Source organism: Lithobates pipiens, unplaced genomic scaffold, assembly GCF_037356315.1.
Source record: "Lithobates pipiens isolate NorthernLeopardFrog02 unplaced genomic scaffold, aLitPip1_a1.2 Scaffold_18, whole genome shotgun sequence".
Lineage (NCBI taxonomy): Eukaryota > Metazoa > Chordata > Amphibia > Anura > Ranidae > Lithobates > Lithobates pipiens.
Window position 1 is genome coordinate 18031770 of NW_027507758.1, and position 18001 is coordinate 18049770.

Genomic DNA, 18001 nt, shown 5'->3' on the forward strand with positions numbered 1-18001 from the left:
GATGATGGAAGACAGATGAGACAGGGAGAGATGATGGAAGACAGATGAGACAGGGAGAGATGATAAAAGACAGATGAGACAGGCATAGATGATGGAAGACAGATGAGACAGGAAGAGATGATGGAAGACAGATGAGACAGGCAAAGATGATGGAAGACAGATGAGACAGGCATAGATGATGGAAGACAGATGAGACAGGGAGAGATGATGGAAGACAGAGGAGACAGGAAGAGATGATCGAAGACAGATGAGACAGGCAGAGATGATGGAAGACAGACGAGACAGGAAGAGATGATAGAAGACAGATGTGACAGGCAGAGATGATGGAAGACAGATGAGACAGGCAGAGATGATGGAAGACAGACGAGACAGGGAGAGATGATGGAAGACAGATGAGACAGGCAGAGATGATGGAAGACAGATGAGACAGGGAGAGATGATGGAAGACAGACGAGACAGGAAGAGATGATGGAAGACAGATGAGACAGGCAAAGATGATGGAAGACAGATGAGACAGGCAAAGATGATGGAAGACAGATGAGACAGGCAAAGATGATGGAAGACAGATGAGACAGGGAGAGATGATGGAAGACAGAGGAGACAGGAAGAGATGATCGAAGACAGATGAGACAGGCATAGATGATAGAAGACAGATGAGACAGGCAGAGATGATGGAAGACAGACGAGACAGGAAGAGATGATAGAAGACAGATGAGACAGGCAGAGATGATGGAAGACAGATGAGACAGGCAGAGATGATGGAAGACAGACGAGACAGGGAGAGATGATGGAAGACAGATGAGACAGGGAGAGATGATGGAAGACAGACGAGACAGGAAGAGATGATGGAAGACAGATGACACAGGAAGAGATGATGGAAGACAGACGAGACAGGCAGAGATGATGGAAGACAGATGAGACAGGGAGAGATGATAGAAGACAGATGAGACAGGCAGAGATGATAAAAGACAGATGAGACAGGCAGAGATGATGGAAGACAGATGAGACAGGCAGAGATGATGGAAGACAGATGACACAGGAAGAGATGATGGAAGACAGACGAGACAGGCAGAGATGATGGAAGACAGATGAGACAGGCATAGATGATGGAAGACAGATGAGACAGGGAGAGATGATAGAAGACAGATGAGACAGGCAGAGATGATAAAAGACAGATGAGACAGGCAGAGATGATGGAAGACAGATGAGACAGGCAGAGATGATGGAAGACAGATGAGACAGGCAGAGATGATAGAAGACAGATGAGACAGGCAGAGATGATAGAAGACAGATGAGACAGGCAGAGATGATGGAAGACAGATGAGACAGGCAGAGATGATGGAAGACAGATGAGACAAGCAGAGATGATGGAAGACAGATGAGACAGGCAGAGATGATGGAAGACAGATAAGACAGGGAGAGATGATGGAAGACAGATGAGACAGGCAGAGATGATAGAAGACAGATGAGACAGGGAGAGATGATAGAAGACAGATGAGACAGGCAGAGATGATGGAAGACAGATGAGACAGGGAGAGATGATGGAAGACAGATGAGACAGGCAGAGATGATGGAAGACAGATGAGACAGGCAAAGATGATGGAAGACAGACGAGAGTCAGAGATGATAGAAGACAGATGAGACAGGCAGAGATGATGGAAGACAGATAAGACAGGGAGAGATGATGGAAGACAGATGAGACAGGCAGAGATGATAGAAGACAGATGAGACAGGGAGAGATGATAGAAGACAGATGAGACAGGCAGAGATGATGGAAGACAGATGAGACAGGCAGAGATGATGGAAGACAGATGAGACAGGCAGAGATGATGGAAGACAGATGAGACAGGGAGAGATGATAGAAGACAGATGAGACAGGCAGAGATGATGGAAGACAGATGAGACAGGCAGAGATGATAGAAGACAGATGAGACAGGCAGAGATGATAGAAGACAGATGAGACAGGCAGAGATGATGGAAGACAGATGAGACAGGCAGAGATGATGGAAGACAGATGAGACAGGCAGAGATGATGGAAGACAGATGAGACAGGCAGAGATGATGGAAGACAGATGAGACAGGGAGAGATGATAGAAGACAGATGAGACAGGCAGAGATGATAGAAGACAGATGAGACAGGCAGAGATGATGGAAGACAGATGAGACAGGCAGAGATGATGGAAGACAGATGAGACAGGCAGAGATGATGGAAGACAGATGAGACAGGGAGAGATGATAGAAGACAGATGAGACAGGCAGAGATGATAGAAGACAGATGAGACAGGCAGAGATGATAGAAGACAGATGAGACAGGCAGAGATGATAGAAGACAGATGAGAGAGGCAGAGATGCTGATGAGACAGATGCTGTGGGATGAGGCAGGCAGTGTTGGGATGAGTGAAGGTCAGGTTGGTCTCCTCCTCTTCCTCCTCCTCCTCTGGTCCTCGCTCTCCCTCCCATCTTCCCCGGGAATTTCTCCATCCTCCGGCTCCTGCAGCATCCTTCCCTCCACTCCCTCCTTACCCCGTCCCCCTCCCTCCTGCCCCCGCTCCGTCCGTCCATCCATCCGTCTGTGTCTGTATGTATGTATGTATGTATGTATGTGTGTGTGTGTGTGTGTGTGTGAGGACGGTGTGACACCGCGGTGTGCCATTGTCAGTCTGTGTGTTTGTTTACCTGTGTGTACGATGTCAGTGTGTGCGATGTGATATACTGTGCGTGTATACAGTGTGTATACGGGGTGTATACGGGGTGTATATGGGGTGTTTATCTGTACATACAATACGTGTGTGTGGTGTGTGTGTATATGAGCGCGGTGTGTTTACATTCCCCGTCGGTGTCAGGCGGTGTCGCATGCTGCATGTGTGTTGGTGCGTGTGACAGGCGTGTGTGTCTGTCCCCCCCTTCATGTCACGCACACCGGCACACACGTGTGACCGCACATCCATGGAGCGCAGCGCGGGGCGCAGGCCTCAGGTGTGTGAGGGCCCCGGGCCCCAGGCAGGGGTATGAGTCTCTGCTGGGTTCTGCCTCTCACAGCTTGGATTTGCCCCTGGATTGGGCAGATTGCTCCCGACTTCGGTCATGTCCCCTCCGGCGTCTGCAGCCAGCGAGAGCAGCACCGGATCCGTACCGCGAGAGGAGCCCGAGGCCGTGCGGGAACTGGTGAGCTACCTACCTCTCTGTATATATACTGACTACTTACCTGTTTGCTATATATACCACCTACCTACCTCTGTGTACTCCCGTAATACCTATTTATGTCACCTACCTACATCTGTATACCACTACTTACATATGTATACCACGCACCTACCTACCGCCATATGTCACCTATCTTTCTCTACATACTCCCTTCATTTGTACATTGTCTGTATAACATCTATCAACCTCTGTATATCCCTCACCTACCTCTATATACCACATATCAGCCTATGTACACTACCTACCTACCTACCTCTATATACCACATATCAGCCTATGTACACTACCTACCTACCTACCTCTATATACCACATATCAGCCTATGTACACTACCTACCGCTATATACCACATATCAGCCTATGTACACTACCTACCTACCTCTATATACCACATATCAGCCTATGTACACTACCTACCGCTATATACCACATATCAGCCTATGTACACTACCTACCTACCGCTATATACCACATATCAGCCTATGTACACTACCTACCTACCTCTATATACCATATATCAGCTTATGTACACTACCTACCGCTATATACCACATATCAGCCTATGTACACTGCCTTCCTCCATATACCACATATCAGCCTATGTACACTACCTACCTACCTCTATATACTACATATCAGCCTATGTACACTACCTACCTAGTACTATATACCAAATATCAGCCTCTGTACACTACCTACCTACCTCCATATACCACCCAGCTAACACTGTAAATCATTTATCCCTGTACACCATTTACCTCTGTATACAATGTACCATCTCTATATACCACCTACCTACCTCTTTATATACCCCCCCTCCCCCGCCCCATCACCATACACCACCAACTTACTTTGTATATCATCTAACTTCCTTTAACCCCCACCAACCTCTGTACATCACCTATCTGTATATGCCAGCTGCCTATCTATACCACCTACCTACTTCCCAATACCACCTACTTTTGTTTACTAATTACCTCTATATACCACCTTTGTGCCTATCACTAAATACCACCTACCTCCCCCTGTTTCATGTCTACCTTCATTTACTTCTGAAGATCACCTAGCTCTGTATACCATCTACTATCTACCTATCTAGATCTGTATACCACCTACTTAGCTTTGTATATCAGCTACGTATCTCTGTATTCCATTTACCTACCTTGCTCTGTGTATCGTTTACCTAGCTCTGTATACCACTTACCATCCTACCTCTGTATACTACCTACCTACCTCTGTATACCACTTACCCACCTAGCTCTGTATTCCACCTACCATCCTACCTCTGTATACTACCTACCTACCTCTGTATAACATCTATCCACCTAGCTCTGTATACCACCTATCTTCCTCTGTATACCACCTACCTTCCTCTGTATACCACCTACCTACCTCTGTATACCATCTACTTTCCTCTGTATACCACCTACCTACCTCTGTATACCATTTACCTTCCTCTGTATACCACCTACATACCTCTGTATACCATCTACCCACCTAGCTCTGTATACCACCAACCTTCCTCTGTATACCACCTACCTACCTAGCTCTGTATACTACCTACCTTTGTATATCATCAACTTCCCCCTGTATACTGTCTACCTTTAACTCTTTCGGAAGATTAGCTAAATCCATACCTCCCAACATTCTGAGATGGAAATTAGGGACACCTACTAACAAACGTATGTAGGCATAGGACACGCCCCCTGCCACACCCCCTTAAAGGAGAAATAACCAAAAGAAAAGATTAATTAAATCCACAAGGGCTTTTTTTTACCACTGCTATTCCTTTATATTGGCTTTTAAAGTGTACAAATGCAGCAATTTATAAATTGGATGAAAGGTTGGGAAACATTTTTTGAAAGATAAAAAGTGCATTTTATATACAATTATATGGATCAGAGCAAAATGAGGGACAAATGAGGAGGAAAGAGGGACAAATGAGGAGGAAAGAGGGACAAATGAGGGACAAATGAGGAGGAATGAGGGACAAATGAGGAGGAATGAGGGACAAATGAGGAGGAATGAGGGACAAATGAGGGACAAATGAGGAGGAATGAGGGACAAATGAGGGACAAATGAGGAGGAATGAGGGACAAATGAGGAGGAATGAGGGACAAATGAGGGACAAATGAGGGACAAATGAGGAAGAATGAGGGACAAATGAGGGACAAATGAGGGACATTGCTCCAAATCAGGGACAGTCGGGAGCTATGGCTAAATCTACACCTATCACTATATACCTCCTACCTACCTCTGTATACTATAGGTGCAGAGATATTTATCTATCTATGCACATCTTCTACCTATCTGTGTATACCAACTACACACCTACCTCTGTAAACCATCATACAGCGCCTTGAAAAAAGTATTCACACCCCATGGAATTTTCCACATTTTGTCACAACCAAAAACGTAAATGTATTTTATTGGGATTTTATGTGATAGACCAACACAAAGTGGCTCATAATTGTGAAGTGGAAGGAAAATGATAAATGGTTTTCAAAATTTTTTACAAATAAATATGTGAAAAGTGTGGGGGGGGCATTTGTATGGCGCCCCCCGGAGTCAATACTTTGTAGAACCGCCTTTCATTGCAATTACAGCTGCAAGTCTTTTTGGGGATGTCTCCACCAGCTTTGCACATCTAGAGAGGACATTTCTGCCCATTCTTCTTCTTTGCTAAATATCTCAAGTTCTGTCAGATTGGATGGAGAGCGTCTGTGAACAGATTCTCAATGTGATTTAGGTCTGGACTGTGACTGGCCCATTCTAACACATGAATATGCTTTGATCTAAACCATTCCATTGTAGCTCTGGCTGGATGTTTCGGGTCGTTGTCCTGCTGGAAGGTGAACCTCCGCCCCGGTCTCAAGTCTTTTGCAGACTCTAACAGGTTTTCTTCTAAGATTGTCCTGTATTTGTCTCCATCCATCTTCCCATCAACTCTGACCAGCTTCCCTGTCCCTGCTGAAGAAAAGCATTCCCACCACATGATGCTGCCACCACCATGTTTCACGGTGGGGATGGTGTGTTCAGGGTGATGTGCAGTGTTAGTTTTCCACCACACATAGCGTTTTTCTTTTAGGCCAAAAAGTTCAATTTTGCTCTCATTTGACCAGATCACCTTCTTCCACATGTTTGCTGTGTCCCCCACATGACTTCTCACAAACTACAAACAGGACTTCTTATGACTTTCTGTCACCAATGTCTTTCTTCTTGTCACTCTTCCATAAAGGGCAGATTTGTGGAGAGACGACTAATAGTTGTCCTGTGGACAGATTCTCCCCCCTGAGCTGTGGATCTCTGCAGCTCCTCCAGAGTTACCATGGACCTCTTGGCTCTTCTCTGATGAATGTTCTCCTTGCCCGGCCGGTCAGTTTAGGTGGACGGCCATGTCTTGGTAGGTTTGCAGTTGTGCCCATACTCTTTCCATTTTCCGATGATGGATTGAACTGAGCTCCGTGAGATGTTCTAAGCTTGGGAGATTTCTTAATAACCCAACCCTGCTTTATACTTCTCCACAACTTTATCCCTGACCTGTCTGGTGCGTTCCTTGGCCTTCATGATGCTGTTTGTTCACTAAGGTTCTCTAACAAACCTCCGAGGGCTTCACAGAACAGCTTTATTTATTCTGTATTTATACCACAGCTGTTCCACCTTAGGGAAATCCTGAAATCATGACCTGCTGGGGGTACTTGAGGACTGGGGTTGAAAAACATTGCTCTAACAAACCTTAGAGGGCTTCACAGAACAGCTGTATTTATACTGAGATTAAATGACACACAGGTGGACTCTATTTACTAATTAGGTGACTTCTGAAGGCAATTGGTTCCACTAGATTTTAGTTGGGGGTATCAGAGTAAAGGGGGGCTGAATACAAATGCCCTCCCCCCCCCCCCCCCACACACTTTTCACATATTTATTTGCTAAAAAAATTTAGAAATCCGTTAATCATTTTCCTTCCACTTCACAATTATGTGCCACTTTGTGTTGGTCTATCATAAAATCCCAATAAAATACATTTACGTTTTTGGTTGTAACATGACAGAATGTGGGAGATGTCAAGGGGTATGAATACTTTTTCAAGGCGCTGTATCTCTGTAGGCCATTCCTCCCAGTATCCCCCCCCCCCCCACCTACCTTTGTAGAGTTCCTGTAGATCTATACATTATATTGTATATTGTTACATTGTATTATTATCAGGATCCTCAGGCTGTTCAGAGTTTACCATTCGCTCCTCAGAACATAACATGGTCTTGTGGCGCCCCCTGGCGGCTGGACCTGTTAGGGCAGATTTCGAGGCTTACCACTCTGTTTAGGGAGATTTTTCTATAAAAAGAAGAAATGGAATTTTACTCCCACACAGAAAAAAAAAGAAAAAGTATCAGATACAGCTTCCAACGCACACTCTGCACCCAGGTGCCCATACATCACCCCTATCCTGCCCCCTCCCCCCGCGCTGTCTGTGGGGCACGGGACGTGGCGCTGTGCGTGTTCTGTGGGCGGCGGCACACCCTCACTATACACAGTGCTGACTATTTATAGAGCTGTAAATACATTCAGCGTCATTTTTATTATTAACTCACCAGGTGAGGATCACACCGCCAGCACAGCGCCAGGACAACCAATCAGATCGTCCCCAGAGGGCGAGGTGCTGGTGGGAGGGGCAATCTGATATCAGTACAAAAATACAGTGAAGAGAACCTGACTTCATCTCCAGCTGCTGACTCTGCCTAGGCCGAGATGATGTCATCAGTCTGCTGCACGCAGGAGGAGCATTTCCTCAGTCTCCCCTCCCCCAATGATCAGACTGTACATTGTAACTTTGTAGAAGGAGGAGGAGTCATTTCCTCAATCTCCCCTCCCCCAGTGATCAGACTGCACATTGTAACTTTGTAGAAGGAGGAGGGGTCATTTCCTCAGTCTCCCCTCCCCCAATGATCAGACTGTACATTGTAACTTTGTAGAAGGAGGAGTCATTTCCTCAGTCTCCCCTCCCCCAGTGATCAGACTATACATTGTAACTTTGTAGAAGGAGGAGGAGTCATTTCCTCAGTCTCCCCTCCCCCAGTGATCAGACTGCACATTGTAACTTTGTAGAAGGAGGAGGAAGTATTTCCTCAGTTTCCCCTCCCCCAGTGATCAGACTATATATTGTAACTTTGTAAAAGGGGAGGAGGCATTTCCTCAGTCTCCCCTCCCCCAGTGATCAGACTGCACATTGTAACTTTGTAGAAGGAGGAAGAAGCATTTTCTCAGTCTCCCCTCCCCCAATGATCAGACTATACATTGTAACTTTGTAGTAGGAGGGGGAGTCATTTCCTCAGTCTCCCCTCCCCCAGTGATCAGACTGTACATTGTAACTTTGTAGAAGGAGGAGGGATCATTTCCTCAGACTCCCCTCCCCCAGTGATCAGACCGTACATTGTAACTTTGTAGAAGGAGGAGGAGTCATTTCCTCAGTCTCCCCTCCCCCAGTGATCAGACTGTACATTGTAACTTTGTAGAAGGAGGAGGAGTCATTTCCTCAGTCTCCCCTCCCCCAATGATCAGACTGTACATTGTAACTTTGTAGAAGGAGGAGGAGTCATTTCCTCAGTCTCCCCTCCCCCAATGATCAGACTGTACATTGTAACTTTGTAGAAGGAGGAGTCATTTCCTCAGTCTCCCCTCCCCCAGTGATCAGACTATACATTGTAACTTTGTAGAAGGAGGAGGAGTCATTTCCTCAGTCTCCCCTCCCCCAGTGATCAGACTGCACATTGTAACTTTGTAGAAGGAGGAGGAAGTATTTCCTCAGTTTCCCCTCCCCCAGTGATCAGACTATATATTGTAACTTTGTAAAAGGGGAGGAGGCATTTCCTCAGTCTCCCCTCCCCCAGTGATCAGACTGCACATTGTAACTTTGTAGAAGGAGGAAGAAGCATTTTCTCAGTCTCCCCTCCCCCAATGATCAGACTATACATTGTAACTTTGTAGTAGGAGGGGGAGTCATTTCCTCAGTCTCCCCTCCCCCAGTGATCAGACTGTACATTGTAACTTTGTAGAAGGAGGAGGGATCATTTCCTCAGACTCCCCTCCCCCAGTGATCAGACCGTACATTGTAACTTTGTAGAAGGAGGAGGGATCATTTCCTCAGACTCCCCTCCCCCAGTGATCAGACTGTACATTGTAACTTTGTAGTAGGAGGAGGAGTCATTTCCTCAGTCTCCCCTCCCCCAGTGATCAGACTGTACATTGTAACTTTGTAGAAGGAAGAAGAAGCATTTCCTCAGTCTCCCCTCCCCTCCCCCAGTGATCAGACTGTACATTGTAACTTTGTAGAAGGAGGAGAAGGCATTTTCTCAGTCTCCCCTCCCCTCCCCCAGTGATCAGACTGTACATTGTAACTTTGTAAAAGGGGAGGGATCATTTTCTCAGTCTCCCCTCCCCCAGTGATCAGACTGTACATTGTAACTTTGTAGAAGGGGGAGGAGGCATTTTCTCAGTCTCCCCTCCCCAATTGATCAGACTGTACATTGTAACTTTGTAGAAGGGGGAGGAGTCTTTTCCTCAGTCTCCCCTCCCCCAGTGATCAGATTGTACATTGTAACTTGGCAGCAAATCACAAGATGAGAGGCTGCAGCAGGGGCTGATCTGTATCAAGACATTTGTGAACACAGCCGAAAACTGTACAGACACCAGGATTATACATACGTGTGTCATCTGTGACCCGGAAACCTCAGCCCTGGAAGTAGATGGTGACCCTGGGCAATGCCTGAACAAAGATGGCGCCGTCCTTCTGGAGAGAAAAATCAGATGATGGCATCGTCATGGGCGGTGCTGTGATCTCTGTGAAAGGTGATAAATACCTGGAAGAGCTACAATGACACATTACTCAGCATACTAATATATATCTGATGACAGGTCCTGAGAGGGCCTGGATCTCTGCGGTGTCACATTAGGACGGGGTGACCCCCCAGTGGTCCCTATCTGTGCCCTGCATTAGTCCTCTCACATTCATGTAGGGCCACCTTGGCATCCCCTTTATATTAAAGTAGAACTAAAGGGAGGGTTATAACCACTGTCAGGTTTTATTTTTTTGCCATCTTTGTCCCCATTGGGGAGATTTTCCTTCATTTCCTGTCCCCATGTCCAGAACAGGAAGTGAGAGGAAATCCCTCCAAAGTGAGGAAATCACCAGAACCGGTGTCCCCATTGGAAGATTTCTCCCGTTTCCTATTCTGGTGACAACCGAAAAAAGTTAGGATTTTTTTTTCTTTCACCCTCACTGATAACAGTAAACAGGGTAAATAAAGAGGGGTGACCCTCCCTAATGGGGGGGGGGGGCACAGACAATAAAAACCTGACAGGGGGTCTAATCCCTCTCCACTCTGTCCACTTGCTGACCAGGCCTTATCTGAGCACACAGCCCGGCAGGTCAGGAAAGGGGGTGGGGACAAGAGAGCACCCCCGTTGAACCGTACCAGGCAGCATGCCCTCAACCTGGGGGGGGGGGGGTTCTTTGGGGCAGCCCCCCCACCCCAAAGCACCTTGTCCCCATGTTGATGAGGACAAGGGCCTCTTCCCGACAACCCTGGCCGTTGGTTGTCGGGGTCTGCAGGCCGGTGGGCTTATCGGAATCTGGAAGCCCCGTTTTACAAGTGGGGCCCCCAGATTTAGCCCCCTCAACTATGTGAATAAGTATGGGGTACATTATACCCCTACTCATTCACCTAAAAAAAAAAAAACATTACACAGGGTGTTAAAGTAATTTATTAGGCAGCTCTGGGGTCTCTTCTCCCCTCTCCGGGTCTTCTCCGCTGGTGTCTTCTAGCCCTCTCCGGTTCTTCTCCCCTCTCTGGGTCTTCTCCCCTCTCCGGGTCTACTCTGGTTCTTCTCCCCTCTCCGGGTCTTCTCCCCTCTCCGGGTCTACTCTGGTTCTTCTCCCCTCTCCGGGTCTTCTCCCCTCTCCGGGTCTTCTCCCCTCTCCGGGTCTACTCTGGTTCTTCTCCCCTCTCTGGATCTTCTCCCCTCTCTGGGTCTACTCTGGTTCTTCTCCCCTCTCCGGGTCTTCTCCCCTCTCCGGGTCTACTCCCCTCTCCGGGTCTACTCTGGTTCTTCTCCCCTCTCCGGGTCTACTCTGGTTCTTCTCCCCTCTCTGGGTCTACTCTGGTTCTTCTCCCCTCTCTGGGTCTTCTCCCCTCTCTGGGTCTACTCTGGTTCTTCTCCCCTCTCCGGGGTCTTCTCCCCTCTCCGGGTCTACTCTGGTTCTTCTCCCCTCTCCGGGGTCTTCTCCCCTCTCCAGGTCTACTCTGGTTCTTCTCCCCTCTCCAGGTCTACTCTGGTTCTTCTCCCCTCTCCGGGTCTACTCTGGTTCTTCTCCCCTCTCCAGGTCTACTCTGGTTCTTCTCCCCTCTCCAGGTCTACTCTGGTTCTTCTCCCCTCTCCAGGTCTACTCTGGTTCTTCTCCCCTCTCCGGGTCTACTCTGGTTCTTCTCCCCTCTCCGGGTCTTCTCCACTCTCTTTCTGGTTCTTCTCCCCTCTCCGGGTCTTCTCCACTCTCTTTCTGGTTCTTCTCCCCTCTCCGGGTCTTCTCCACTGATGTCTTCTAGCCCTCTCTGGTTCTGCTCCCCTCTCCGGGTCTTCTCCACTGATGTCTTCTAGCCCTCTCTGATTCTTTTCCCCTATCCGGGTCTTCTCCGCTCTCTCTCCGGTTCTTCTCCCCTCTCTGGGTCTTCTCCGCTCTCTGGGTCTTCTCCGCTCTCTGTCCAGTTCCTCTCCCTCTGGCCGCTGTCATCTGCCTCTGCTGGGTCTTCTCCGCTGTCTTCACTCTCTTTTGCTGGGTCTTCTGTGCTGTCTTCTCCCCCTGTTCTTCTTCCGATGTTGACTTGACGCTCTCTCCCTCTCTAATGCCGGGTATGCGGTGTGCCATTACTTATATTATGGGGCGGGGTCACCGTGTGATGTCATCCGGAGGCCCCACCCATCATGCCCCCAAGCGGTGATGTCATACAAGGTGGGGCCTCCGGATGACGTCACACGGTGACGCCGCCCCATGCCAATATAAGTAATGGCACACCGCATACCCGGCATTAGAGAGGGAGAGAGCGTCAAGTCAACATAGAGGGAACAGAGGGAGAAGACAGCGGAGAAGACCCGGCAGAGGCAGAAGACAGCGGACAGAGGGAGAAGAACTGGAGAGAGAGGGGAGAAGAGATCTGACGAGACCCCGGAGCTGCCTAATAAATTACTTTAACACCCTACTTTATTTTCGACACTTTTTACAGGCGAATAGGTTGGGGTACAATGTACCCAATACTCATTCACATAGGGTGGGAGGCCGGAATCTGTGAGCCCCCTTGTTAAAGGAGGCTTCCAGATTCTGATAAGCCCCCCAACAACCAACGGCCAGGGTTGTCGGGAAGAGGCCCTTGTCCTCATCAACATGGGGTCAAGGTGCTTTGGGGTGGTGGGGGGTGCAGGGCTCCCACCCCCCATGGTGAGGTAATGCGGCCTGGTATGATTCAGGAGGGGGGGGGGGCGCTCGCTCATCCCCACCCCCTTTTCTGAGCTGCTGGGCTGTGTGCTTGGATAAGGGTCTGGTATGGATTTTGGGGGGAACCCCAGCGCCGTTTTTTCACCGTGGGGGTCCCCCCCCCGAAAATCCATACCAGACCGAAGGGCCTGGCACGCTCTTGGAGGGGGAACCCATGCCGGGTTATTTGTTTTTTTTTTACATTGTGCGTGGAGTTCCCCCGAAAGATTCATACCAGACACATTGGCTGGTATTGTCGGGATCAAAGTCGGATCCCCGTTCATTGAAGTCGGACGGATGTCGGACTTCAAGTAGCAGGGCAAAGTCTATAGCAGCAGTAAAATGAATTTATCTCACACTGGGATTGTTTTGATTGGTCAAAAGACAAGTCAGACTATCTTAAAGTCGGAGCAAAATCTTATCTTGTTCATTCAAGTCGGATGGAAGTAGGACCAAAGTAGGACTGATGTAGCAGGGCAAAATAGGATGATAGTCGTACAACAGTTGTGTCGTATCACTGTGAACCCAGTCTCAGGTGTAGTACTGGTATAGTGGCCATGTAGTAGTGGTTTAGATGTAGTAGCGGTATAGTGGCCATGCAGTAGTAGTTTAGGTGTAGTAGTGATATGGTAGCAATGTAGTAGTGATTTAAGTGTAGTGGTGGTATAGTGGTAATGTAGAAGTGAAGTAGTAGTGGTTTAGGTGTAGTAGCGGTATAGTGGCCATGTAGTAGTGGTGTGGTTTAGGTGTAGTAGTGGTATAATGGCCAAGTAGCAGTGATGTAGTAGTGGTGAAGTAGTGGTTTAGATGTTGTAGCAGTATAGTGGCCATGTAGTAGTGGTTTAGGTGTAGTAGCATAATAGTGGCCATGTAGTAGTGGTGTGGTAGTGGTTTAGGTGTATTAGTGGTATAATGGCCAAGTAGCAGTGATGTAGTAGTGGTGAAGTAGTGGTTTAGATGTTGTAGCAGTATAGTGGCCAGGTAGTAGTGGTTTAGATGTAGTAGCATAATAGTGGCCATGTAGTAGTGGTGTAGTAGTGGTTTAGGTGTAGTAGCAACATAGTGGCACTGTAGCATTGATGTAGTAGTATTTTAGGTGTAGTAGCAGTATAGTGGCCATGTAGTAGTGGTTTAGGTGTAGTAGAGGTATAGTGGCCATGTAGCAGTGATGTAGTAGTGGTTTAGGTGCAGTATCGGTATAGTGGCCACATAGTAATGGTGTAGTAGTGGTTTAGGTGTAGTAGCGGTATAGTGCCCACGTAGCAGTGGTGTAGTACTGGTTTAGCTGTAGTATAGCGGTATAGTGGCACTGTAGCAGTGATGTAGGTGTAGTAGCCGTATAGTGGCCATGTAGTAGTGGTTTAGGTTTAGTAGCGGTATAGTGGCCATGTAGTTGTAGTTTAGGTGTAGTGGTGGTATAGTGGTAATGTAGTAGTGGTTTGGGTGTAGTAGTGGTATAGTAGTAATGTAGTAGTGATGTACTAGTAATTTAGATGTAGTTGCGGTATAGTGGCCATGTAGTAGCGGTGTAGTAGTGGTTTAGGTGTAATAGCAAAGTAGTGATGATGTAGTAGTGGTGTAGTGGCAGTATAGTAGCGGTGTCTACTATAGTAATTTCCAGCTTCCAGTGGCATTGTCCAAATACGATATATATACAGAGTTCCATTATTCCAGGCAGATGCTGGTGATGCCCGGAGTTCTTCCTTAAAGGTACAGTCCACCTTTTGCAAAAAATATAATAAATGCATTAAAAAATAAATAAAAGCTGAAGCCTGCAGAGCGTTGCAGTTGCATTGAAGGACTGGGCCGAGTGTTATGGGACTATAGAAGTAAACGATGGACCATGTGCCAGCCCTACGGATCTCGCTGCCCTGGTGGCGGATGGGACTTGTAGTCTTCCATTTACAGATCCATGTGAATGGATGATGGGACTGTGTGGGCTTCACAATAACAATCCCCTCCGGGGAGAAGATCCTAAAGTAGGTGGGAAGGAGGGGGAGGCAGTTTGAGGGTGGGGGGGGATGTGACCAGGCTTAGTTAGTCAATAGCAACACGTAGAAAATGCACTGAAGACGCAAAATGCATTACTATGCCCGCCTGCACCGTAGCGGACTGCTGTGCATAGAGTTTAAATTAACTTTTTTTTTTTACCGTTAAAAAAAAAGAGGAAACGCTGCAATACTTTGCAACAACACATTGCACAACGCACGGACGCATTCGGCGCACCGTAACGCACGGCCGCTGCTGTGAAGGGGCCCCAAACCTCCTCGGGCTCCTGACATCAAGTAACCTTACTCGTCTCTTTTCACGACCTTATGGGAATCTCGGGCAGACGCGTCCTTTGCGCACGGCTAAGGTGACGCGGTAATGCGGACAATCTTCCCCCAAATTTCTCCGGAGTCGTCTTACAGACGACCTCCCAGAGAGGCGACTTCTGCTGACTCAGCTGAGCTCAGTCTAATCCCCAAATAAAACCACAAAGTATTGTTTTTGGATTGTTACATTGTATATTGTGTGAGCCGAGGGTCAGAAAACTTTTCTCAGGGGTCCCCCAAGAACTGGAAATGGGGGAGACTCAAAAGTGACCAAGACGCTCAAATCCTAATGCAGACTAAAGAATATTTACTAAAAAAACATCTTCCTGAATACAACATGATTATTATGGACGGGAATTCGATTCCACAGGGAGAGACAGTCCAGGAAATAGAGAACAGGCCTCATGGAGGTGAACAGTGTGCATGGAAATCACCGGGTGACACGGGATACTCTGGGATCACCAAGTGACACGGGATACTCTGGGATCACCGGGTGACACGGAAAATACTCTGGGATCACCAAGTGACATGGGATACTCTTGGATCACCGGGTGACACGGGATACTCTGGGATCATGGGTGACACGGGATACTCTGGGATCACCGGGTGACACGGGATACTCTGGGATCACCGGGTGACACGGGATACTCTGGGATCATGGGTGACACGGGATACTCTGGGATCACCAAGTGACATGGGATACTCTGGGATTACCGGGTGACACGGGATACTCTGGGATCACGGGTGACACAGGATACTCTGGGATCACCGGGTGACACGGGATACTCTGGGATCATGGGTGACACGGGATACTCTGGGATCACGGGTGACACGGGATACTCTGGGATCACCGGGTGACAGGGGATACTCTGGGATCACCACGTGACACGGGATACTCTGGGATCACGGGGTGACACAGGATACTCTGGGATCACGGGGTGACACGGGATACTCTGGGATCACCGAATGACACGAGATACTCTGGGATCACCGAGTGACACGGGATACTCTGGGATCACCGGGTGACATGGGATACTCTGGGATCACCGGGTAACACGGGATACTCTGGGATCACCGAGTGACACGGGATACTCTGGGATCACCGGGTGACACGGGATACTCTGGGATCTCTGGGAGACATACTCTAGGATCACCGGGTGACACGGGATACTCTGGGAACACCGGGTGACACGGGATACTCTGGGAACACCGGGTGACACGGGATACTCTGGGAACACCGGGTGACACGGGATACTCTGGGATCACTGAGTGACACGGGATACTCTGGGATCACCGAGTGACACGGGATACTCTGGGAACACCGGGTGACACGGGATACTCTGGGATCACTGAGTGACACAGGATTCTCTGGGATCACCGAGTGACACGGGATACTCTGGGATCACCGAGTGACACGGGATACTCTGGGATCACCAGGTGACACGGAAAAATCTCTGGGATCACCGGGTGACACGGGATACTCTGGGATCACCAGGTGACACGGGATACTCTGGGATCACCGAGTGACACGGGATACTCTGGGATCACCAGGTGACACGGGATACTCTGGGATCACCAGGTGACACGAGATACTCTGGGATCACCGAGTGACATGGGATCACCAGGTGACACGGGATACTCTGGGATCACCAGGTGACACGGGATACTCTGGGATCACCAGGTGACACGGGATACTCTGGGATCACCGAGTGACACGAGATACTCTGGGATCACAGAGTGACATGGGATCACCAGGTGACACGGGATACTCTGGGATCACCAGGTGACACGAGATACTCTGGGATCACCAGGTGACACGAGATACTCTGGGATCACCGGGTGACACGGGATACTCTGGGATCACCGGGTGACACGGGATACTCTGGGATCACGAGTGACACGGGATACTCTGGGATCACCACGTGACACGGGATACTCTGGGATCACCGGGTGACACGGGATACTCTGGGATCACCGGGTGACACGGGATACTCTGGGATCCACAGGGTCACTGGAGAATACTGGAGCCATAGAGGTCGCTGGAGAAATTTAGGTCATTGGAGACACAGAGGTCCCTAGTCCTAGTCCTGGGAGTCACAGAAGTCACTGGAGACTTTGACCCCAAAGGTCCCTGGAGACCCTGGAATCAATAGAGATACCAAGTTTCCTAGAGACACAAAGGTCCCTGGAGACCCTAGGGTCACTGCAGTCGCAGAGATCGCCAGGAACACAGAAGCACAGGGGTCCCTGGAGACACCGGGGTCCCCCAAATCACAGGTGTAACAGTCTCTGGAGGTAGAGGAGTGCGGGGGGCATTGCAGCCACAGGAATACAGGGGGAGCTGGAGGCACAGGCGTCTGTGATGCACATCATGGGCACTGCTGCCTTCACATTACACCCGGGTGGTAGGGCAGTAGTGCATGCTGTTGGTGTGAGCAGGGCCCCAGGCAATAAACACTGGAACCCTGTGGCATAAGGATAACATCTCACCCATCACCACCCCCTAAGTGTCCCATATGCCAGCGGAGTGTCCCAGTACTGGAACAGAATAGAGTGGCCCCTCCATAAAAATGATTGTTCAGCCACCGAGCCAAGCTGGCCAGCATACTAGTGAATAGGTGACTGTCCAGGGGTCCTTGCACTTCATTTCCATTGAAGCTGTTCACATATATGCGGTGCATCTGCAGTGCGATTTTAAAAAAAAGAGTCCTTTGCGTTTTCTAAGCACTGCAGTGCGGTTCAGGTGCGAATTCTGGGCTCATTGCGCTCTACAGGAACGCTTCTGAACCGCACGTGTTGTGTTCAGGATTGAGTTGCGGATTTCAGCGCGGATTGCTCGCCTACTACAGGAGTTGACACCCTTTATCTGCTATGTATTGGCCAACACTGAAGGAAAATTATACAAAAAATATTAATTTTTTACCACTACTATTCCTTTATGTTGGTTTTTGAAATTTACAAA

General features: G+C 48.6%; 1 protein-coding gene across 1 annotated transcript in view; it reads left to right on the plus strand.

The window, feature by feature from the left end:
• The first annotated feature begins 2292 nt into the window (after positions 1-2292).
• TMEM151B (transmembrane protein 151B) overlaps positions 2293-18001 on the plus strand; it is a 47128-nt gene continuing 31419 nt past the window's right edge. The window contains exon 1 of the mRNA XM_077485411.1: positions 2293-3165. Within this exon, the coding sequence (XP_077341537.1) occupies positions 3085-3165 (81 nt within the window). The 5' untranslated portion in view covers positions 2293-3084. The remainder of the gene's footprint in view (positions 3166-18001) is intronic.